General features: G+C 42.5%; 1 protein-coding gene across 2 annotated transcripts in view; it reads left to right on the forward strand.

Moving 5' to 3' along the window:
- MOB2 (MOB kinase activator 2) overlaps nucleotides 1-23,879 on the forward strand; it is a 113,989-nt gene that overhangs the window by 84,694 nt on the left and 5,416 nt on the right. For both annotated transcript variants that reach the window (XM_030451300.1, XM_030451298.1), the window contains exons 2-3: nucleotides 18,499-18,659; nucleotides 19,842-19,935. In XM_030451300.1, the coding sequence (XP_030307160.1) occupies nucleotides 18,499-18,659; nucleotides 19,842-19,935 (255 nt within the window). The remainder of the gene's footprint in view (nucleotides 1-18,498; nucleotides 18,660-19,841; nucleotides 19,936-23,879) is intronic.

Here is a 23,879-nt window from a genome sequence, read left to right on the forward strand (position 1 = left end):
GCCACAGCTGAGCCTCATCCCCTTCGTTGCTGGTAAAGAACCCCAGGGTTAAAGATGTGGTAGCATGCAGGGGTGCAGTGCCAGGCTGCCAGGAGGAGCAGCAGCTCCTTTTTTAGCACTTCTGAAGGTAAATGAGATGAATCCCACCTTCCTGCAATGCTTTACCATCCATTCCAGAGGGAGTATGGGGCAGAGGGTATTGAATCCCACTGCTGAGCCTGCCCACCTGCAGCATTGCTGAGTTTTCTGTGGTCTGTACAGAGGATTCATCAATCTGAAAGTTCAGATGAAGTCATGTTCCTTCTCTTGGTCAGGCCTGCATATGGCTCCATGGTGAGCTCACAGGATTTCATGTTTGTGCTGAGTGTGGTCTTGTAAACACCCCACTGCATTTCAGGCTGCTTTCTTCAGCAGAACTGGGAACCATCATCATCACCACTCCCTCTCCATGCTCCCCAGGCTGCCAAGGAGTTGCAGACATTCACAATGGACAAGGGATGGGGTTCCTGTCTCCTCTCTAAGTTGTCCTCCATTTGTGTCTCTGTCCTGGAGCTCAAATGGAAAGCTCACTTGTTCTAGTAGAATACTTAAGCAGTGTGTTGTTTTTGTTTTTTTAATAGCAAATTAGTTGTATATTATTTACATGAGTTGTAAATACTTTGTAACTCACTTTCTTGAAGTTTTTAACGTGCAAGCTGTTTTTTTTTTTTTTTTTTTTTTAAGTAAGTCCAAGTCCTCCTAGGTGATGGGTACCAAATAGTGTCTGTGTCATCACCTATTGGTAAGAGCTGCCAGAGGAGAGTCAGGATGGGGAAGAAAAACTGGGAAGTGTGAGGAAGCAAAAAGGCTTCATGAGATAAAGAAGCAGCCCTGAGAACCTGAAAAGAGTTTTAAAGGGCATGGGGAAAGTCAACTGAACCAGAAAGGGGGGGAAAACATAACAAAAGCAACACATGTCCTTTCAGCCATTCTAATTATTTTTTTATGAAAGCTACTGTTAAGTTTATTACTCTTAAATTATTAGTGATTCAGCTATGAAGAACTCTGGAGATGCTTGTACATTTCATCACATGGGTTACTAAACTGTGTTTAACGCTTCAGAGATGGGACTCAGACTACACACTTGTAATGATTAAAAAGAAATAGAATGCCATTAGAAAAGTGTCAGCTCCCCTTTAAATTAATCAGCATAGCTGAGGTGAAGTTGTGTATTCCTCAGCACTGTTTTATTTGGGCTTTTGTTCCACTTAAGATGTTTTGGTTTTTTTTTTAAATATGTTAATCTTATTTTTTCCCTCTCTTGTAATGAATTGTGGAATTATTTTGTCGATGGTTAGGGAGGAGAAAGAATAGATGTTATTGTTTTGTTTTCTACAAGTTGTGGGTTCTGAAGAGAGGCAGAATCATGGAATGGTTTGGGTTGGAAAGAACCTTAAAGATCATCTAGTTCCAGCCTCCCTGCCATGGGCAGGGACACCTTCCACTGGATTGCTCAATGTCCTGTCCAACCTGTCCTTGAGGAGTTCTAGGGATGGGGCATCCACAATTTCCCTGGGTAACCTGTTCCAGTCTCTCACTGAACAATTTCCTCTGATGTCAAACCTAAATCTACCTCCCTCCAGTTTAAAGCCATTATCTCTTGTCCTGTCACTATATGCCCATGTCAGAAGTCCTCTCCAGCTTTCTTGTAGCCCTCTTCAGGTACTGGAAGGCCACTGTAAGGTCACGTCAGAGCCTTCTCCAGGCTGAAGCACCCCACATCTCTCAGCCTGTCTGCATGGGAGAGGTGCTCCAGCCCTCTGAGCATCTCTGTAGCCCTCCTCTGGGCTTGCTTCTACAGCTCCCTGGACTTGTTGTGTTTGGGCCTCTGGAGTTGAACATAGAACTTCAAGTGGGAGCAGAGCAGAGGGGCAGAATCCTTCCCCTCCCTTGACCTTCTGGCCATGCTGCTTTTGATGCAGCTCAGGATATGGTTGGGTTTCTGGGCTGGAAACACACATTGCTGGCTCATGATGAGCTTTCCATCAACCAGCACCCCCAAGTCCTTCTCCTCTGGGCTGCTCTCAATCCATCCTCCACCCAACTCATACTTGTGTTTGGAAGGGGAAAAAATGCCATGTAAACATATTGGAATATTATTCTCCTTTTTAATATTGTTTAATTAGTTGTTATATTTCTGCTTTGTGAAGCAGCTGATTACTGATAGCTTCCTTGCAGAGGGCTGTGCTTTTTTCTGACCTCCAGCAGCCCAAGTAGAAGGAAGACTCAGGCACATGAGATTTCCCCTCTCTGGTCTCAGCAGTAACTGAGCTGCCCACAAGCATTCTGTGGAGCTGAGGACTCCAGGACAGAGTGTTCAGTGCTCACTGCCTGGGTCAGCCTTTGAATACTGATCAGAGCTGCAGTGCTCCTGCTGGGTCCTGGCACCTTGGGTCCTGTGCAGGTGATTTTCAGAGACTGCTCTTCAAGCAGCTTTGTAGTCAATGTGTTGCTTTTTTAGAGTCTCCTGGGAGGTCCCTCTGAGATAGGTGACTAATAATTGGTGATACAGTGTGAGGACAGAGGAGTGATGTGGGCTACAGAGCTGTGATGTCCTTGTGTAATGACTTCTGATAAAGTACAGGATGGTTTATAAGGACACATAGTACAGGATGGCTGTGGGAATAGATAGCTGAAAACTCCTTTTTCTCACAGGAGTTTCCTTTCTTAGAGCAGTGTCCAGGGGTTGATTTGGATATCAACCAAAGCAACAAACAAACAAACCCCCAAAACCAACCAGGCCCACTCTGGGTAGGGGTGCCATTGGGATCACAAACAAAGTGGAATCCTTACAGGTGCTTTTCAAAAGTATAGGACTTTTTATTAAGTGACAGTGTGATAATGATTGTTTCAGTCAAATAACTTGGTGAGTTTGTGTTGGCATCCTGGCTGACACTATATATTTTATATCCAACACTTAATTTAAAAAAAATTCCTTATTTATTCTTCAAATAATCCATAGCAAGGTCAGGAAGAAACTGATTTAATTTAGCTATTGGATTCTATCTTTTAAATGAACCTGCAAAGTTGTCTTAAACATGTTCATTAAATGTGACATAGGTGACAGAAGCAGAGTGAGGTGGCTGCTGCTTTGCTGTCTTGACTGGAATGGCCAGAGGTAGCTGGGATGCTTATTTTTATTGGCAGAACTAAAGCAAATATTTTTAAAAATTGATCCTCTTTTAACCTAATTTAGATAGAAACATTTTTCAATAATTTAGTCTGGTTTGCACTATTAGAAAGTAATTAGGATGAAACTTGTTCAGCATTAACTAATCTGATTGATGCAGAGGTTTGGGGACAGAGAAGAGAAGGGAGGGAAGGGGCTTACAGGCAAACGCTCTTCAGAACCATGTCAGCTATTTTCATCCTGCTCTTTTTCTCTCCCACAACTTTCCATTGTACCAAAATAGTTCAAGACATTTATGGTTCAGGGCAACCATCACTAACTGTCCTGCTGTGTCTTGCTGGATATTTCTGTAGCAGAGCTGAGGCCTTGTTCAGTGACAGCCTTTTGGGACTCAGCTACTTGGAAAGGCCCAGTGGCATGAGGGATCTTGTGCTTTGGCAAGGTGTGAGCAGGCAGGAGGGGGGTCGTGGTGCCTCTTCTGTGGATAAAAGCACAGATGTCCTTGTGAAGAGTGTCCTTGGATGTGAGTGTCCTGTCCTCAGGCTGGAGGGGAGGTGGGCTTGGCTGGCAGTGCCAGCCTGGGCGGCTCCTGCCCTCCAGACCTGTGGCTCTCACACTGCATATGCAGGTAGCAAAGTCTCTGCTGGTTGTGGCTGCAGCACTTGAGCTCTGCTTGACTTTCAGCCCCACTAGAAGCTAACAGATAGTTCTGACACAGTCATACAACCCCCTGGTCTCCTTCTGAAGCTCTGGACTTGAGGCAGTGCTCTGGAAAGATGCTGTGTCTGTCTCACTAGTGGTCCAGTGGGCTGTGCACTCCTCCATTTCTTTGGGATAGTCATCTGTTTGTTCACTCGTGGTGGCTGCAGGAGTCATCACCCTGGTGCATTTATGAAAGTTGGTGAACCATGTGCAATGTATTAAGTTAATGAAGAAGTCCCTGTCTTTCTTCAGAGGTATTTGTAACACTGAGCTGTATTTTGGTTACCTGTTCTACAGCCTATGAAGTGATAGCCAGAGGGAGAGGACTGCTAGAATTCTTCTGTGTGTTGAAATAACCCTGTCAGGTGTCTCCAAAGCTGGCATAGGAAGGGCACCTGCCTGAGGTTTAACAGCATTCCCCTCTGTTTTAGGGGCAAAAATATGCAGCTTTCCTCTGAAGACTCTCCTGGCTACTTCAGGAATAGATTTGATTGAATCTCAAACTTCTGAACTAATTCACCCCCTTTTTATCTTGTTTGCTTCATGTGTATTTCATTATAAGATTTGCTCCAGATTTTAGCTGCTTGTTCCTGCCTGCAAGATTTCAGTTTATATATGCAGAAATATGAGTGTGCAAGGTTCATGCTTCTATCCACTGTTCTTGTTCCATTCTTGATGATGGTTGCTGAAGGAGGTGGTGTTAGGAATATGCTTTTGCAGAGGTTGTCCCCCTGCCTCTGAGATGGCCAAAACAAAATCTATCTGTTCACGTATCATACACCTTTCTCTGTGATTACACCAGAACTGAATTTGATAAAGTGTTCTTTTTGTTGTGGGGAATTTTCTAATCCCTTTTCTTAATCCCTACTATTGTGGGACTCAAGAGAATCTTAACTAAGCTTTCAGCAAATGGCTGTTAAAAAACATGAGATGTTGTTTTTCTTTTAAGTGCTGCCAGCACCTGGTCTCTGCAAAAAGAATGGTATAGGATGTATAGATTAACCCTTTTTTCCAGCTTTCTGAAAAAAAAACCAAACCACCACATTTCCTGGCACTGAGTGCACTAACACCAAGCTGGGGGGTTTGAGCATGTCAGAAAGTGCTGCTCTGTTCATATTTCAAGCATGCTTCTGAAATATGTTGGAAAATCCTTTTGGTCAGACAGCAGAACTGCTGGTAGCAGAAGGAACATTGTAGAGGGCTGTGGAATTCCTTTTTAAAAAAGGAAGAATCAGCAGTGAGGACAGCTGTCCTCAGGCTGGTAGGGACAGAATATTAAAACCGTAGGACAACTTAATATCTGAAAAAAAAAATAAAAGATCTCTGAACAGCATATGAAGTACATAGATTAATGAGGAAAGAAGGCTTGGGCTTCATCATGGTGATATATAAAAATTCACACACAAGAGAGGTTTCATTACTTGCACCTTGGTAGCTCCACTTGCATTCCAGACAGATTCCCAGATCTGCTCTTCAGTCCCCTGTGTCTACATGGCACAGACTGGGAACACCAAAGCCTTCCATTTGCTGCCCATCAGTGATGCATTTGGTAGAGCAGAAGGAGGCTGTGTAATGAAGCAGCAGCAAAACCTGGATTATCAGAGTCCTCACTTTGCTGTGACTGCCTCATCTGTTCAGAACAAACCTGTGCAGGGTAAAAGTAAAGCTACACCATGACCTCTGTGGGACAGATTATAGAAGCTCTATTCTGTCTCAACTGATATTCTTATTTTTTTCAGTTGTTTTTCAGCATGCAAAGCTTTTTTTTTCATCTCTAGGTACACCATTCAAATACAAAAAAAAGTTTGGTTGTGTTTTTTGCTATTTGTGGGGTGGTTTGTTTTTGATTTTTTGTTTGTTTGTTTTGTTTTGGAGACTTAGATACTGAGAAGTAACTGGATCACCCCAAAATGGCAGTAAAGGACTCACTTGAGCTGGATTTCCTCACTTGTTAGGGTCCATCTTCCATTTCTTTGCAGTGGAACCACTTGTGCAGCTCTGGATGAGCAGTTTGGCCACAGCTCTGCAAAGCCAGGATGAGCTGATGCTTCCTGCCAGCAATGGAAGTTGTTCAGGCTGTGTTTGAGGAGCCAGCTGGGCACATCCAGCCCTTCTGCTGAGGTCTGAAAGGGTGGGTGGCTGCACAGGGTGTTCTGAGGAAGAATCCTTGGTGTTGGCCTCTGCTTACATGAATTGGTTAACTGCAAATCCACATGGACAGCTACAGATACTGCTTGGCATGGTGCACGTGCAGCCAAGGGAAGGAAAAAACCCAGCATGCAGCTCTGCCACCTGATTTTAATACTTATTTTGAAAATTACTGGACTTAATGAATTTCTTGGCTGTGCTTCCAGCATTTAATTAAAAAGAATGAATGAGGTAATATGACAAGTTGAATATCTGTGGCTTGGGGTTTTCTGATTCCTAATGGATCTCTACATGTCTGCAAAGGTGCTTCTGCTGATGGTTTTCAGTCTCCCTTGGATTATCCTCAAAAGTAATAAAATAGGGTTGGGAACCCCTGCTGTCTCATGAGAATGCACAGTGACTGATCTAACTCTACCAGTAATTAAACTATTATCCACTCTACTATTTTTTTTTCAGTCATTCAGATATAACCCCATGATTATGTAGTTTGTATTTTAAATACATTTTTCCTTCTTCTATTGTCCAGAAAACAAAAAAGTGTTTTCTAGGAAGTAAGGAAACAGCTGTGTCCTGTTGATGACAGAACTGAACAGAGAGCATTGCATCACAGAGTTTAAAAATTAACTGCATAACTAAATTAGTGAATATTTTGTGCATAAAATTTGTTAATAAAAGTTATAAAATTAAGGCTTTGCTGCCTTTTACCTTTAACTCTCTTCCCCTGAGATGGTTCTATGGTTCCCAGTTTTTTTGTTTAATAAAACAGTTCATGCTTAAATTGAAGGACACAGTTTCTCATCACAGGAGCTGATCTGTGGCATGCCAGGAGAGGTGGGACTTCCCTGAACTAACTTTGGTTTAAATTAAGAAAATATTTAGAAATACTAAAATATTTCTTGATATTTAGAAAACAATAACATCAGTTTTGTAACTTCAGAGCTGCCACTGAGAGAGGGCTGACCTTGACCATGGTCGTTTTGAGTAAATAAATCTCCTTCCTAATTAAAATGTTGTAGTTAGAGGATGAGTTTGTGGAGCTTGACAAGAGTGGATGAAACTTTTGAGGTGGGGGCACTTCTTCACCCAGGCAGCTCCTTGCCCAGCCTGCTCAATAATTAGGTGAGTTAATTTCTCCCAGCTGTGTCTCAATCCAACAAGATGCACATGTGTGTACCAGTAAACTGCTTGAAAAGTGAGTTTACAGGTGCAGACATGCAAAATTGCTTATGATTAGTAAAAGCAACTTTTTTTTTTTCCTCCTGCTATATATCTAATAGAATTCATGTTGTTTACTGAAGCTGTTTGAAGTAGCTGTGTTGTTACCTGTGCTTCTGTGTGCACCTTCAGTTGTGGTGAGTCCCAGCACTTCTCTGTCCTGTTAAACCACACTTTTCAGACCATGTTGATGTGAAGGGTTCAGCTGTTGCAGTCCTGCCTACCACCTGATGACAGGGGAGGTTTTCAAAGGTGGAACTGCAGTAGCAAGGCAGATGATGAATTTGTTTTCATTCTCTTCCCAACAAAAATAACTACTTTACCCTTCCAAGCCAAGGCACCTTTTGTAAGTAGATAGTTGTAATTTGTCCAGTCCTGCCAGGAGTAAATAGAGTCCTTTACTGTTCCTTGCCTCTGGGGAGCTGAGGAGAGAAACAGCAGTGCCTGAGCTCAGCTGCAACATGTTGCACCATGTTGAAAAATATTTCTCTATTTCGAGCACAGACTCTGGAGTGAGTCTTCTCATTAACTGTTTGGGGACTGTCATGCTGTCTTCTTTCACACTGCACAGTATAGCTATAAAATATATTTAAAGATTGACAATTGTAAAATTCAGCTTACAAATACATCAGACATCTACCTGGCTTCCAAACGTGGGTGAGGTGGTGTGTTTGACCTGCATATCTAACATGCTTCCTTTGTTGCAGGTTTTCTCTAGGCTACAGTAATACTTCAAACTAATTATTATTGTTAGATAAATGAGAGCTCAAAGAGAGCTTGCAAGGCAAAAAGGCAGTGAGGAAACTAAAACACATCTTACAAAGCCAAACCTGTCTGCACCCTGGTAGTCTCTAAGCAGAGCAGACTGTCAGCATTTCATATCTTGGGCTACAGCAGAAGTCTGGGTGCTGAAGCCAGGTTGCCATAGTGAAATCATTGCCAGCAATTCAAGTGCAGTTCTATCCTGAAAAGCTCCTCTGTGCAAAGCTACCTTGTGAAATCCCACATGTCTGGAGCTCTGAGGTTTCCAGATGAAATTTGCTCGGTTTGGAAAGAAAAAGCTTTGCAATCTGCCAGCTCTACAGACTTGTTAGGGGTTGGAAGATAATCAGCAGTGTCTTCAGTGGTTTATGGGCTCTGGTGGAGAAATCCCTCCCTGCAAAGAAGTGTATTGCATGTGCTCTTCTGGAAAGGTAACAGGAGGGCAGCAGTACTGCCAGGAGGCTGCTGCCTGAAGGGGAATTTAATCAGGATGCAGCAAAGTAACTGTGTTCCAGTAGAAGTTTACAGGATAATAAGTAAATAAACCACTGCTTCAGTTAACAGACATGTCTGAAAACACACAGGTTTCTAATCCTGGTGCAGATCACTCGTGCTCTTGGCTCTCTGGTGTGAGAGATCTCACTGCAGCATCTGTAACAGCATCAGCATCAATAGCTCTGCCACTCTCTGCTCTCAGCTGAGGGTCATTCCTTTGTCCAGGTGTTTTAATTAAAGAAATTTAAGGTATATTTAGACTTAGGCCTTGGACTGAAATGATTTCCAGTATAGAGGAAAGCCTGTTTTTTTCCGCTGTCTTTAAAAGCCAGTTCAGATACAAACATTTACACGTGCAGATACCCAAGGCAAGGTGAAGTGAGTCCTGTTGATGCTGTCTCTGCTGCAGCAGGGTGCATTTAGCAGTGGAGGATGATGAGGAAGCATTTGTGTGGCTAGAATACAAATTACATTTTTCCTCTAGGGAAAGCAAGGGTCCAGGAGCATCCATATCTTAGTACTGTGGATGTGCCTGGGGACTGATCTGAACTGCATGTTAGCAAGAGAAGCCCCAGAGCCCAGCCTGTTTTCAGGCAGTGAATGACTGGGCAGGGATGTCCCAGTGACTCAGCATGGAATGGCTTCTCCTGTCCCTTTGTGTCCTGCACCAGTGTCTGCTCTGAGATTGCTCTCCTAGGGGGGGAAGAATTGCAAGCAGGAGAAACTATACTGAGACATCTTACCAAGCAGGAATTTTCCCTCTTTTTGTTCAGATTTTGGCTTCCTTTGTCAGACAGCCAGAGTTTGCCTACAGTTGGAGAGTTAAAAACCAACTCAAGAACCACCACTCTCTGTCTGCCAGAGGCTCAGGACCTGGGCACCTGTGATGCAGCATTTTGCTCTATGGTTTGTTCTGAGCATTGGATAAATCAGTTGTAGCAGTCACTGCTAATCTGTGACCTACTGAATCTTTCTTACCACAGACTCAATTTGTCTCCAGGTAGAGCTCTTGAAAATAAACATTAGGCAAGATTTGTGTCCTTTTTCTTTCCTAATCCCCAAATAACCAAAAATCTGGACTGTAGTACCTCACTTAGGAAAAGAATCTTGCTGAGGTTTAATGCTGGCACCTCCTGGTCTGGCTTTTTGGCACAAAGGCAAAAGAGAACATTTTAAAAAGAAGGACAGTAGGGTGTTTGCTTGTGTTTACACTGTTGAAATTGCATCACTGGCTCCTAGAAATACCCTTTTGTCTCCCATGTGACATCTCTTCCCCCATATTCCCAGGGCTCTGTCCCACTCTGCCCCTTCCAGGTGTGCTGAGTGAAGGAGAACCTGGACCAGTGCAAGGCTTCCACAGTCAGACCCTCCCCAAAGAGGCTGGGTACCCCCTGTCAGCCTAGGGGAGGCATTCTGGCAGGAATGCCCAGAGAAGAAAGGAAACTTCAGTCCAGCATTCTGTACCACAAGAATGCAACTCTGCATTTTTTTAGCATTAACTGAGCTGTTTGCATGCCTGACCTTGCCTCTGTAGCCATCCTTCCCAGAGCTGCATTGAAGATGGGGGACCCTGAACAAGAGAGAAGGAGCTTCAGTGGTCCCTGGCCACCAGCAGCCACCTGGGGGAGTGTCAGCACTGTACTTAGAATAATATCACAGAATAATTTAGCTTTGAAAAGACCTTGAAGTCCAGCCATAAACCTAACACTGCCAAGTCTCACTAAACCATGTCCCTAAGTACAGTATCTGCACAGCTTCTGAGCCCCTCCAGGGATGATGACTCCACCACTCCCCTGGGCAGCCTCTTGTGTTGCTTGACAACCCTTTCAGTGAAGAAACTCTTCCTAATATCCAAGCTAAACCCCTGGCATGGCTTGAGGCTGTTTCCTCTTGTCCTATCGCTTGTTACCTGGGAAAACAAACCAACCCCCATCTCACTGCACCCTCCTTTCAGGTAGTGGTAGAGAGTGGTAAGGTCTTCCCTCAGCCTCCTTTTCTCCAGAAGAAACAACCCCATTTCCCTCAACTGCACCTCATAAAACCTGTTCTCTGGGGAGTCCTGCAAAAGGGAACAGAAAGACCTGAGGTACCAGAGATGGGATGTGTCCAGGTGCTCTGTGTTCTTGCTTTGCCAGTACCGGTACCAGCTGGAACTCAGTTTGTCCCTACAGAATATTTCAGGCTTTCTGTTGGGAAGCAGCATTAGGGAATAAGGTTATGGCACTTGTCATCCTTAACGTGCCTGCCATGCCTGGGCACCGACTGCTCCCAGCACAGCATCTGGGGGCCAAGCAAAGATTCCCTTTTAAGGCAAAGAGCCACTCTGAGAATCCAGAAGAAAAAGTTTCCCTGGCATGTAGGGTGCATTCTTCTTTCCTCCTCCTCCTCTTAAATAAACTATTAGTAACTTTTAAAAACAGAACAAAAATGAAGAAGCAGGGCCAGAAATGCTGCTGAAGACATTTTATTCTCTGCAGCCCCCTTAGAGCTGCTCAGCAGCTGAGCCCTGGAGCTTACCCAGGGCAGGAGGGGGAAGAATGAAACAGGTCAGAGGGGTCTGGCAGAGACCTGGGGCAAGAGGAGATCAGAATGGAAACAGTCCTAAAAAGCTGAGACCCCTTCCCTTCTCCAGGCCCTGGAGAAATGGTCTGACCGCAGTGATCCGTGAACATTTCTCCTGTGTGCTTCACTGGGATTTGTGTTGCTTTCCAATACCTTGAACAGCTTCCCATCCCGTGCTGATGTTCTTCTCTTTCCCAATCCTGAACATGCACATCCAATTTGTGTTCTGGGTGTGTTTTCAGGTGGCATTTTCAGCTGAAGATTTAGTAGTCACCTGGGTTAAAACCAAGATATGGGATTGCAGAAAGTCTCTAGGGAGACACTAATCCTGTATGGTTTTAAGGAAAGAGGGAAATACAAATACTGTCTCTAGCCTTTCCTCAGAGGAAGGGCAACTCAAACACAACTTTTAATTCCAACTTCCTTGCCTGCTGTACAAATAAATAAAGATGCTGAATTACCAAGGAGTGATTTTTAAGCTGCCTGGTACCTTTCAGCTTCCAGTCTGTACCTAGGTGAGGAGAAAAGACTGAGAGCTGATGGCATAGGAAACCAGACTGTCTTCAAGAGTTTGTTTCTGTCCTATAAAAAGTGGTGTAGCCTACTGCTTCCTTGTTCTTGGTGGGAGTTTGTCACTTGGACTCATAAATTTTAGCTGATAAAACTCTTCCCTTCCTGCTGTGAATGTGTTCAGGACTCCCATATTTCTAACCAGAAATTAACAGATAACTTCTTCCCAATAAAGTGCAACAGGAAAAAACCAGGGAGGTGGTGACTGCATCTGTGAGCACCTAACCTGGGTTTTCTTACACAGCTGCAGCCTTCTGTGGATGGCTGAAATCTGTGAAATCTTAATGATTTATTCCCTCTTCTGTTGTTATGACATCCCATTCAACCTCCTTACCCAAAAGGGAAGAAGAGAGCTGCAAGAAAGAAAGTATCCAATGTACCTTCAGTTATAAACCTTACTCACTGGAAAATATAAAATATAAAACCATGAACGTCTTCCTAAAGCCTGGCCTAGGAGACACTGTTAAAACGTTGGCTTTCTGCCTCTCTAATTCTGTTTTGGCCTCTGTTTTAAGAAGCTAACCCCCATCCTCAGGTTACCCAGAAAGCAGGGTTTGGCAGGAGTACTTCACACTCTCATCCTCCCATCAGTGGAAGATATTTTAAAACATGACACTTTGAAAATGAGAGGAAAAAAAAAAATGGGATGAAAATCAAATGCCAAAACAGTTTGATTGATTTGGTAATATAGAGGTGCAGCTGGGTGAGGTGCAATATGGTGTTGCTGCTGGAGACTTCCAGGTTTTCCACATTCATGTTTTAGTTGGGAATCTACCTTTGCAATATTAAAATTTTCCAGATTCTACACTATAAAAATTACAAAGCACAGGCTGGGTTACTTGAAAATACCCCCCAGAATCTCCAGAGACTCTTAAAATATAATTTGATAATATTTCTGTTGGCATTTTATTGTTTGATCTTCCTTTAAATAGATTTTTCTCTTGGTTCCACTCTTGCATGCTTTGCTATCAGCCCTGGGGCTTTTATTTTTTGCTCACCACCACTGAGCACAGCCCAGCTGGACTGTCACAGCTGACACCTGGGGATTGCTGGGATTATACCAATTAACCTGGGATAAGAAATAGGGTTGGCTACTAAAAAATCATGCTAATCACAAAATAAAGTTCATAATCCATGGTGGTTTTTATCTGCAGAGATGTATGAATTTTAAGGTTTGCAAGCAGGGAGACAGATTTGCCCAGTAAGTCCTGTTGGACCTGTTCTGTCAATTTTTAAATGGAAATCATGTTTGAGACTTGGCTGGAACCTGAAACTGTTGCATGATCCAGAGGGCAGAAAGTGATTGGAGTTTTGCCTGCAGCTCTGCTCCTCACCACTGTAAGGTTTTGAAATAGACTTTTTAGCTTTGTAAAGCTACTAATATATTTAGTACCAAACCCACTTTAATATTCCACATTAAAAAGAGAAAAGCCACTGATTACTTGTATTTAAAAAAAAAAACAAAAAACCAGCCACTCACCCCAAGGATAGTTGAGTGTGAAGGGTAAGAGAGGATGACTGAAGCATCATTCTCCTTTAAGAGATTTGGTTTTGATGCAGTATAAAGCACTGCAGAGCTTGCTGGAGACAGCAAGAAATTATTATAGCTGTGCTGATTCCCTCTAGAAAAAAAAGGAATCGGGAACTGGGAGAAATAATGTTGAATTGCATGATCATTTTAGGGAAACTTGGTGTTTATATAGCATTAGTATTCCCTCTGTGTCATCAACCTTGTCATAAATCAGGTTCTCATGACCAAAACCACAGATGCCTGGTGGGGTTCCAGACTGAGATGAACTCTCAGGGTATGAAGCTTGTCTGCACCGTGGACATTGATAACTCAGCTAAATCAGGATTGCTTCACTGTGCTGCTTTCCAAACAAACTGTGTCAATTTAACCCAAAACATCTTTAGCATTTGCACCGTGAATAAACCATGACCCTGACAGCCACTTTCTTCTATAAAATGGGAATAATACTTTCTTCATATGGTTTTAAAACAAAATTAATACCTGTATGTTCATTTGAGGATGCTCCAAAGATTGTTTTTTTTTTAAAACCAAGAAACAACTGGGCACCTGATCAAGAAGGAAATGTAAGAGAGAGATTAGAGGAGTGTCTTTATTAACTGAGATGGGGTAAGAAAAAAAGCTGGGAAATTGGAAGTTTTACAACAAAGCAATGAGACCAAGGGAAAAAAATTAACACAGCCCTGTGGGGCTGTCACTTGGGGGAGAGTCTCACACATCCCTTTCTCTGGTGAAATCCAGGCAAACTTCCAGCTGCTGTTTCCTCAGTTGGACGCAGGGCTGAGCATGGAGCCCTGCTGGAAGCATTAGTGAGTGCACTGCCTTTGCTTGGAGCCACTTAGCTGAACCTTCTGCTGACTGTAGAACAGTGACCTCTCTTCTGCCATGTCACAGAATCACAGAATTCCCATCACTTTTCCCTCTCTCAGCTTCACCAGTGGGTGTGACATGGCCTGTGGCACCCTGTTCAATGGAGTGCCTGCAATTAACCCAACACAAACCCATCTGGGGAGTTATCTGAGGAATTAGTTTGCATTCTTGGTTTGCCTGTCAATAAAGCTGCTGACTGCTGTCTCCTTGGGTTCCCTGAAGAGGTTTTTTTCCTTAAGTAGTAGTTAAGGATTGGTAGACAGGTTTTGGTGTAACCTCCTGACACACATTCACCAACCTGCTGTGTGACAGCCGTTCCTTCAGCTGCTTTGGGAATGTTTGATCTGACATGGATGTGCTGAGACAAAATGAGCAGAATTCCCCTTTTTTTTACAAAAGACACAGGTAAACGTGGCTCAAAACTTTGGTTTGCTTTGGGGTGCCTGTAACAGCATTTTGAAAGGTACTGTCCTTTTGGTGGTCTTGTATGAAATTTGGTAAATAATCAACAGGTCTTGGATTTTGGTGTTTCCTGAAAAGCAGTGAAACTCCACTGTTCTGTCACTTCTTCTTTGCTTGAAAGACTGAATAAGCTGTTGCTTGATGTGGTGCTTTATGCTCACTGCTCCAGTCTTCACTTGCAAGGGTGTTCTGGAACATTTCAGAAATGGCTATATGCAGTTTTTCCTATTTGTGTATTTTAAACATAAAATGAGAAGCTGGGGAAGGCATCTTGAATGTGAACAGCTCACAGTTTGGAGTTGGTTCCCAGTAGATGGTTTTTTATGAGTCTTTGAGACAACGTTGAGCTTGGAGGTAAGGGAGCTGACTTCTAAACTTCACACTATTTGGTAATTCTGGTGGTGTTCAGTGTGTGAGCTTTTGGTTGTTGGAATATGGAACTATTATTTGTTGAATAATACGTACTCATGTTTTCTCCATACTGCTGTGTACTCCTGCTCTGTAAGTCAGTAAGGAAAATGTTTCACCATTCACAGTTTCCAAACTAAACCCCTGGTTTTACAGCCTGAGCATGACTCAATTAATAAAAGTATGTCTGACTTTTTTTAACCTAAGTTCTGCCTACCTGTGGAAAGGTGTGTGGTCCAGTTCAAAACGTTTTTAAGACTGGCTTTTTTTTTTTAATTTGTACTTCTAATATCCAGGCCATGTAGTACCCCAACTGCACTACGTGCAGGTCATGAAACTCTGATGATAGAAAGAATTCCTGTGTCTTGTATTAGCTCTCAACAGCTGCAAATGGTGAAAAAGAAGTTTGTACTGCACATGGTTATCTGAGAGTGAGGTTTCAGTGATGTGAATGAACCCGTGGTATCAGTGACTATGGGCATTTTGCAGGGTCAGTGATGGTGCCCAGGAGTCAGGTGCTTTTTTAACTGAGCCAAAGCTTTTGAAAGGGACAGAACCTGGGATGCTTCAGAGAGCTGTTCAGAGTGCTCCAGTCCCACACAAGGTGGCTGTGGAAAGACTCACACAGGCTGTCAAAAACATCCCAGGTGGCTCCATGTACTAATCCAGCATAGAACCAATGGTGGAGTGGAAATGAGGGGGTTTGAGGGTTGTGACAGGACAAGGTATTGTCATTTGCATTAGCAAACTTGTGAAGTATATTTAGTGTTGAATTTTTCTTTTTTTTTCTTAAAATGTGAAGATGCTGAAGTGGGAATTAGGTACACACACACACACTGTTTCTGAAGGCTTTTCTCAGCCTCCTGGGTCTGGTGCCTCCTGTGGTTTCCTTCCCCAACCCAGCTCTGGGACAGATTGTCCTCACCTCTTCAGCTCCCCTCAGAATCCTCCTCTGAGCTGACGTGGCAGAGCCCTAACCCGAGGCCCTTGGTTTAAGTATCCTGAAGCAAAGACACAAACTCTGCTCTGCCCAAACCACTTCTCAGTGACAGCTTTTATCCCCAAGTCTGCTTAATGCCATTTGTTGAACCCATGTCTGAAGCTGAAGATACTTTTTGTGTCATTGTTATCGGAATCATAATTTTCTTTAAAAATCAGCTTATCCTTGAATGCCTGAATTCTGCCCTGCCCCCCCCCCCCCCCCCAACCACTAAGCCCAGCCAGCTGAAAAAGAATCCTAAAGGGCTTTTTTAATATTTTTTTTTTGCTATTCTGAATAGATCATAATATTGTTTGTCAGAGGCCCAGAAAGTATGAAGGTGCTGTGTGGAGTGTGCCAGGGTTGGTTTCAGCAACATCAGGAATAAGAGAGCCTGTGCTGGGATTTAAGGAAATCAGGGCCAAGTGCATGGTTTCAGCTGGATTTATGCTGTTGGCTGTCAGGGTGAGGTATTTTCAAGTCTTAACATTGTATTCCTCCTGCAAAAGGAAAAAGCCAAGCGTGTTGTTTCACCTCCTATAAAGTCAGGGTACAGACTATTGAACAAAAGTGTTGGTTTGTGTTACTGCACTTTCCTGGAGTGAAAGATTCTGTGACAATCAGAAGTCCCTGGCCCAAGCGTGAATTAAGTGCATCTTCCAGATCCTTTAGGGATTTAACTCCTCCAGTTTTTGCCTTCACAGACTTTTCTTTTGTGTCTTCAGCTATGTCTTGAATTAATCTTCACATGCACTGGTTTTAGTTTATGCTCTTACAGTTTTTGTATTCTTTAAAAAGGTGATCTGTGTCACAAGCATCCTCTCTCTGACCTTGAAATCTCCCTTTCTCATTAACATACTGAAATAAGTTGTGACCATCTCCTACATCCAGAGACTTCCTGCAGTGATGGCTACACATCTGTGGTTTGTAAATGTATTGTGAGGATGTAAGTGTGAGGATCTGGTGCTGCTGTCACCAGATTTTGGTTTTCCTTGATGATGGCCTCCTGAAACCTTGGAGTCTCTCCAGTCTTAACTGACTGGTTAGAGACAAGTACGGAAAGACTCCATGCAAGTTGAAGATGGCAAACTCTGGCAGCACCGATGACCAAGTTCTAGTGAACTCTGGCATTCCTTTGTTATGGAAGGTGAATCTTGATCTCTGCAGGGTTGATAAGGTGGAGGTTGAGTCATTCTTGAGATAGGTTTGATGAACAGATCAGTGAAGAGCCCATGATGACAGAAAACTGAATAGGAAAGCACTGATACTTCAAACACCATTCCAGGAAAGATGTGCTTCCCATCCTCCCAGCAAAAATCAGGCTTTGGAAGATAATTTAAAATGTGTTCAGACCTAAGCCAGAACACGGGGTCAGCTTCCTTTGTATGGGATCCTGATGAGTTTCAGCAGCAACTTAATGCAGTAACCTGCCAAGGTGGACTTGTCTTGGTTTTACAGATTCTTTAAAAACTCTTAAACCAAGAAAACCTGACATTAAAAAATCCTGGCATCTCCTCCTTATGTTCATGTGATAGTGCACAGCAAGTACTGCCTTACTGCACTTGTCCCTCACCACTGAACCTGTCTGCTGTCTCTGGTTGGGTGCACTTTTTTAACTGTAGAAGCACACGGGTGTGCAGCTGCCTGACCACACAGCCTAAAAAAGTGCTGTCCCAACATCCTTCCTCAGAAGTCCTCACAGAAACCCTGGCCCAGAAATCTGGGTTGGGTTAAGAGTATAATTTGAGGACGTTAAAAACAGAGTAGGAGGAAAACTCTGCTACTAAATTTGTAAGAAAACATTAAACACTTGAGAAATGGGAGATGGGAAGTGCCAATGTGCATGGAGATCAATGCATTTGATCAGTGTGGTTTTCTGCTCATGCAGATCCAAACGGTAGCTCAGTCCATAGCATTCTGGATTTTAGGGTATTTTCTGAAATCAAAATGAACTGTGATCTTTCTGTCTCAAGTATCTTGAGAGCTGAGTAAGCAAAGGTAATGTAGTTGTCAGTGTTTCTAGCTGGAGTTTGGCTGGATGCTTACTTCAGGTTTTTGGTATCTCAGAAAACACAGGGCTGGAGCAGTGAGGAATGCTGGAGTTCTCACTAAGTAGTGCCAACACACTGTGTGGAAAGAGCAGTTTTCCACCTGAGATTTCTCTTCTTGCAGCAGTCTGCTTTTGCTGTTCCTCAAATGCCCATTTTCCTGGTGCCAGTTACCTGTGAGGGGCAGCAGACTGGCAGTGTCAGCACCAGAGCAGCTCCCCTGGGCTGGTGCTGTTCTGCTGCCAGGACTGATCAGAGGCACAGACACTGTTCCTCTCACAGGAATCTGCAACCTAAACTGACAAAAGGGCAGTGCAGGTGGAGCAGTTCTGCCTCAAGTTTTTAAGGCCATTCAAAACTTCCAGTATTACCTGAACGAAGTGGCTGAGTTAAAATACACTTTTTAAGCAACTATTTTTTGCTTTAATAAATAAAATAATGAGGCTGAGGGGTGGGGAGACAGGAGGAGAGGTGTAAACACAAATAAAGGAGTTTGGATAACACAGCTTTTTTTCAGGTTTCTGTAGCTGTTAATCAACAGCAAAGGTAACATTTCTTCTTTCTTTTTAATCTCTTGCAGGAAGTCCAAGGGAAAGCCAAATGGTAAAAAGCCAGCACCGGAAGAGAAAAAACTTTACCTAGAGCCAGAATACACAAAATCCAAAATTACTGACTTTGAATTTAAGGAACTAGTGATGTTACCACGAGAAATAGACCTCAACGAGTGGCTAGCCAGTAACAGTGAGTATTGTGAACATACAGCTCAGAGCTTGCTGTCCTCACCAGAAAAGGCATTTATTCATTGTTTCTTTTTACTGTTTTCAGTGCTTAGAAAAACACTTACTGACTATTTATGATTACTGCACAATGCATAGCATTATACCTTGAATGGTAATTAAGTTGTCTTACTTAGAAACCAACTGTGCTGAGCAGCATGGAAGCCTTGATGTGTTTCCTCCTTCCCATTCCCTCACTGCAGCACTGAGGGCATTTAAGTTTTTGATGCTCCTTGTTTGCTGAAGCAGCTGGGTCAGGACATTTCTGACTCAAGCTATTGGTCTTCCAGCAGCTCTGTATGTAGAGCGAGTTATGCTTAAAGCCAGACGTTTTTAAGTCTCTTGGCTGGATTTCTTTTCCCCTCTCTTTCCAAGCTTTGGTGGAATTAATGTGAACATAAGCTGTAGTCAGGCTGGAACAGACATGACTGTCTTAACTGAATGCTGTACCTGTGCCCCTCAGTTCTGATTTACAGTATTTGCCTGTGTTTCTCCTTCATCTGCCAGTCCTAACCTGCAGCCATGACCCAGTCTTGTTTATATTTACAACAACATGTGGTGGCAGAAAGAACCTACTTTAAACTGCACACCAGGGGAGTTCATAGAGAGACACATTAAGAAAAAGTGAGATGCCCCCTGAGGAGTATTAAAGATGTTACCTCAAAACTCAGAACATTTTAAAACTGTAGAAGGGTAACAGTTTTAATGCTTTTTTGTTGTGGGTTTTTTTTCCTTTTCTGAGGTGTCGTGGGAACTGTGAGTGCTGTTTTCTAGCCACTGTACATTTTAAGTGTGACTTCAAAAGAATGTAGCAAAAAGTTTGCCTTCAGCTTCTAGTAGAGTATTCTACTGTGGGTAGGATGGTGAGGTTGATGACAGAGACACTTCCCAGTTCTGCTGCTTAGTGAGTAAGAAGAGCTGATGCATCACGGTGCTTTAATCTTAAATCAAAACAAGAGCTTTCATTCTGTGTGCCTCTTGGTTTTGCAGTTCATCATTAGACTCATTTAACTCCTGTTAAAATTTTTATGCAAGCTCAAGACTCTGAGGTCACTTCGCCTTCTCTATTTAAATAATTGTTGGGAGGATAAGCAGTGTTTGATAGTATTTTACTTGTAAATTTCTTTTCTTTGTGTTTATTTTTCAGCAACAACTTTCTTTCATCACATCAACTTACAGTATAGTACAATCTCAGAATTCTGTACAGGAGAGTCGTGTCAGACCATGGCAGTGTGCAATACGTAAGTTGATTATTTATATAAAAATTACAAGGTTTCCCTCAGGGTTTCCATGAAGTCTTCAGAGATGCTGGGGGCAGAATGTTGGTATTAGATGGCAGTGGGCAAATCTTTTATAGTACATCTCTACTTAGTGAGAATCTGGCAGCTCTGTGTCCCCTTCTCTCCTCTCAGCAGTGAAGAGTGGTGGAAATCTGGTTTTGTGGAGGATTAGAAGGATGAGAGTCTTTATTCTAAACTGGTTCTGTAAGGTCAGATCAGAGAGGCAAATAACAGTGTAGCTTGGGGGGAGAGAGGAAGCAGAACAAGGCAAACTGTCCTCACTGTAACAGTGCGGGGTGTCTGTACAACTGCAAGACCTTCTGAGGATGCTTTTGATAGCTGGAATGCTGACAAGAGCAGCAGGCTGCTGGTGGATAAACGTGTCCTGATGGGAGCCACTGGCTTTCTGCCCAAGCCCCTGGGCACAGAGGACACGAGTAGCAGCTTTGCAAAGAGTAAGGACAATGTTTTGGTTTGGCACTTTCCCCCTGTAGGACTTGGGATACTGACTTTTAAACACTCCCTGGATGTCACTGAGGAAAGCAAACTTTGTAGTTTTGCTTCTTCGTATAAGAAAAGGTTAAACTGCTCTTGATTATTGCAGTCCAACAGGACAGGAGATCCAGTTGAGTAATGCATACACCCATTGTGTTGTGTTTTTTTTTTTTAATCTGCAGCACGTGTGCTGATGGTCCTTTTCTTCCCTACTATTAGTCCTGGGACTAATTTAGTTGAGATGGATTTTAAAACAGGAGGTTGATCAGTTAGTACTACAGTACATCAAAGAAACATCCCAGGGAATGGATGCATCAGAAAGAGAACAATATATTGTGTCTCTGACAATAACTGCACAGTCCTTAAAAATGAATCCTGGTTTAAGGGGAAACATTATTACAGTATGCCAGTACTTAAGGGGGCTACAAAGCAGATGGAGACTCCCTGTTTACAAGGAGTCCCATGGACAAGACAAGGGGCAATGGGCACAAGTTGCTTCTGGGGAGATTCTGTTTGAACAGAAGAGAAAAAAATTTCACTCTGAGGACATTCAGACCTTGGAATGGTCTCCCAGGGGAAGTGGTGGATTCCCACCCCCCAAGTTTGCAAAGTTTGAAGTCTCACCTCAGCTGGGTGGTGGGACATCACATGAACAACATTAGAAGGGCTGGAGCAGATGATCCTTGAGGTCCCTTCCAACCTGACAGTCTGGGATGCACTGGGTTGTATACCTGAAATCAGTACCAGGGGCTTTGTTGGAAAGCACTCTGAAGAATTCAAAGTGTATTCTTTTCTGCTCCTAAGCTTTCTCACGTTTTAATTCCTTATGTAGCACTGTGTTTAACTATTTATTATTAATTATTTATTGGCTAATGGAGAAAAGTGGCTAAACTGAGGTGGTGGCAGGGAATGTACATTAAACCTGGCTCCATTCTCTAGTGAGTCTTAAACAAGAGTTCTCTGTGCAGAATAAATAAAGGAAGTGCCTGTAGGCAGCTCCAGCTGTAGTCTATGTTCTTAGTGGTGAGGACTGATAGCAGAATGTTCCTGTCCTTTGTTTTGGAAAACTGGAAAATTGCACTGTGTGGGAATAACAGGAAGCATGTCTGCACTTGGGTGAAGCACTGGAAATGGTTTCTGTTCAGCTAAATCATAACAACTTAAGTACCATCCTGTATCTGGGGGCAGATGGCTGATTCATGTTTGCAAACTGCAGACTGTATTTCATTCTTCTGTCAAGTGTGTGGGTCTGTAAGAAACCACAGAGGTGAAATCATCCAGCCACACACTCAGTACAGCTTTGAAGGCCCTGCTCATAATTGTCTTCTCCAAGTATCTCTAATGGTAAGCTCGGATAATCCTTATCTTCATAAGAGCCTTTCATTGCTCTTCCCTTTGGAAAAACCTAAATAAAACATGGAGTACTGCCTTAAAGATGTTCATTTGTTCTTAGCTATTTATGACTATGACAAGAGTATGTCAAACACACATTTTTTTAAAATCTTACCCTAACAAATAAAGGTAAAAGCAGGGAAACACCAGGTGATATGATTTACTGTGCCTCTGACCTGTCTCTGGTATATAAAAGTATCACCTAAACACTAGAGGCAGTTGCTGATTAACCTGATGGACACTCGAGGTTTTACCTTCTGTGGCTGTGATCTGTTTGTTCAGCTTCTTTGGAACAAAATAGTATATTTTATTTATATGCTGTTATATCATTATAAATTTATATATGTATTTTTATACTATTTATTTATATGTATAGCACATACATATACCATATAGTATATTAGATTGTGACAGAATTACAGTACCTTGGAATAAGGATGAATTTTACCATTTTTCCAGTGCTGGTTTCTTAAGTAGTTCCTTATGAAGGCTTTCGTTTTGTTCCTCCTGTGTTTTCCCTGCCCAGTTCTCTAAGGCCTTTTTCAGATTACAGCTCTCTGCTCAAACTTAAGGAAGGCTTTTTGTATTTATGGTTGAGATGTTAAAGTAACTACTGAGAATAGGTTGCTTGTCAAGTTATTTTGCATTCAAATGCACTGCAAATAGGAAATTTAGAGGATTTGCTGGCAAAATAAACACCAGTAGCAGTTAAATATTTGAGGTAAGGTTTTAACATCTCAGAGAGGCTGTAGACAAACTGCAGACAGATGCAGCTTTCAGCCCTCTGTCAGAGAAATGAGACAGCACAGCCATCTGCACACTGTGAGGAAGAGAATTTCTGCTCAGGGTTACCAAGAGACATCTGACCAAAACTTGGTCTCCTTGTAGAACAGATGGAAGCATTTGCTGGCAAGGTGGGATTATGCCAAGAGGAATACCAGCACGGGCAGTTATCTTCAGAATTTAATGAGTGTGGCACTGACTGCAACTTTGGGAATGACTTAATTTTTGCTCATTAATGTTTATCACTTCCTGTAAAGCAGTTTGTACATTTTTAACAGTGTTTATTCTTTGGATTTAATATGCTTTATACTTCGTATTACACAGACTAGCTTTAAAGCACCATGAGCTCTAAACTGGTTTTCTAGCTGGCATTTGGGCAAAACTTCTCCAAAGTGCTCAAGTGAGTGGAGCACCTAACAGCACATGCAGCACAGCTGCTCACTAGGCTGAGATTAAAAAACTCCTGAGGCAGAAATCAAGTATGAATACAAACTTCCAGGCAGCCTACAGATAAGAGTGAAAGGTCTCCTTTTGGTCCAGTTAAGTCCCCTAACTGATAATTCCTTATCACTTTTTTCTAATGTTACAGTCTCTTTTCTCATGTCTACCTTAACACATGGAAGGTACTTCCTTTTAAAAATCTTAACTCAAACTTGTATGTTTTGCATTTGCCTGTGTTTAAGTTCCCTGAGCTTTATACTTGTACATGGTGGCTCCCTTCTCTCTTTTATTTTGCCCATCTGAAATGTGCTTTGCTATTATCAAACAATCAAAGCTATTCTGACAAGCCCTATATCACTGCCCTTGCATTTGGTACAATTTACTATCCTGCTTTCTTCATAACCCATATTTTAGTATTTCTAGCAGGACTTTTCCTGCTTCCTTTCCAGACCACAGCATTTGCCCTTCTCTCCTTCCAGATCTTACAGACTGGTTTAACTTCTGTTCTGCCTTGACTTCTGTGGCATCAACCTAAATCCAGAACATTCTAGTGGAAAAGGAATAAAATATGTACATATATTAAGATGCAGCACTAAATTGTCATATTCATTATACTTTTTTATTTGCATCACAGGTTTTTCTCTGTTAAACCCACAGTAATTTCTCCCTGAGATTTAGAATGCCAGTTCCTCATACTTTCCATACTTGAGGAAGTTACCATCTGCCAGAATTTTACATAGGAAATAAAATAATCAAAATCTGTATCATGAGAGCATGTTTTGAAAGGTGCCTTT

Source organism: Calypte anna, chromosome 5 (assembly GCF_003957555.1).
Source record: "Calypte anna isolate BGI_N300 chromosome 5, bCalAnn1_v1.p, whole genome shotgun sequence".
NCBI lineage: Eukaryota > Metazoa > Chordata > Aves > Apodiformes > Trochilidae > Calypte > Calypte anna.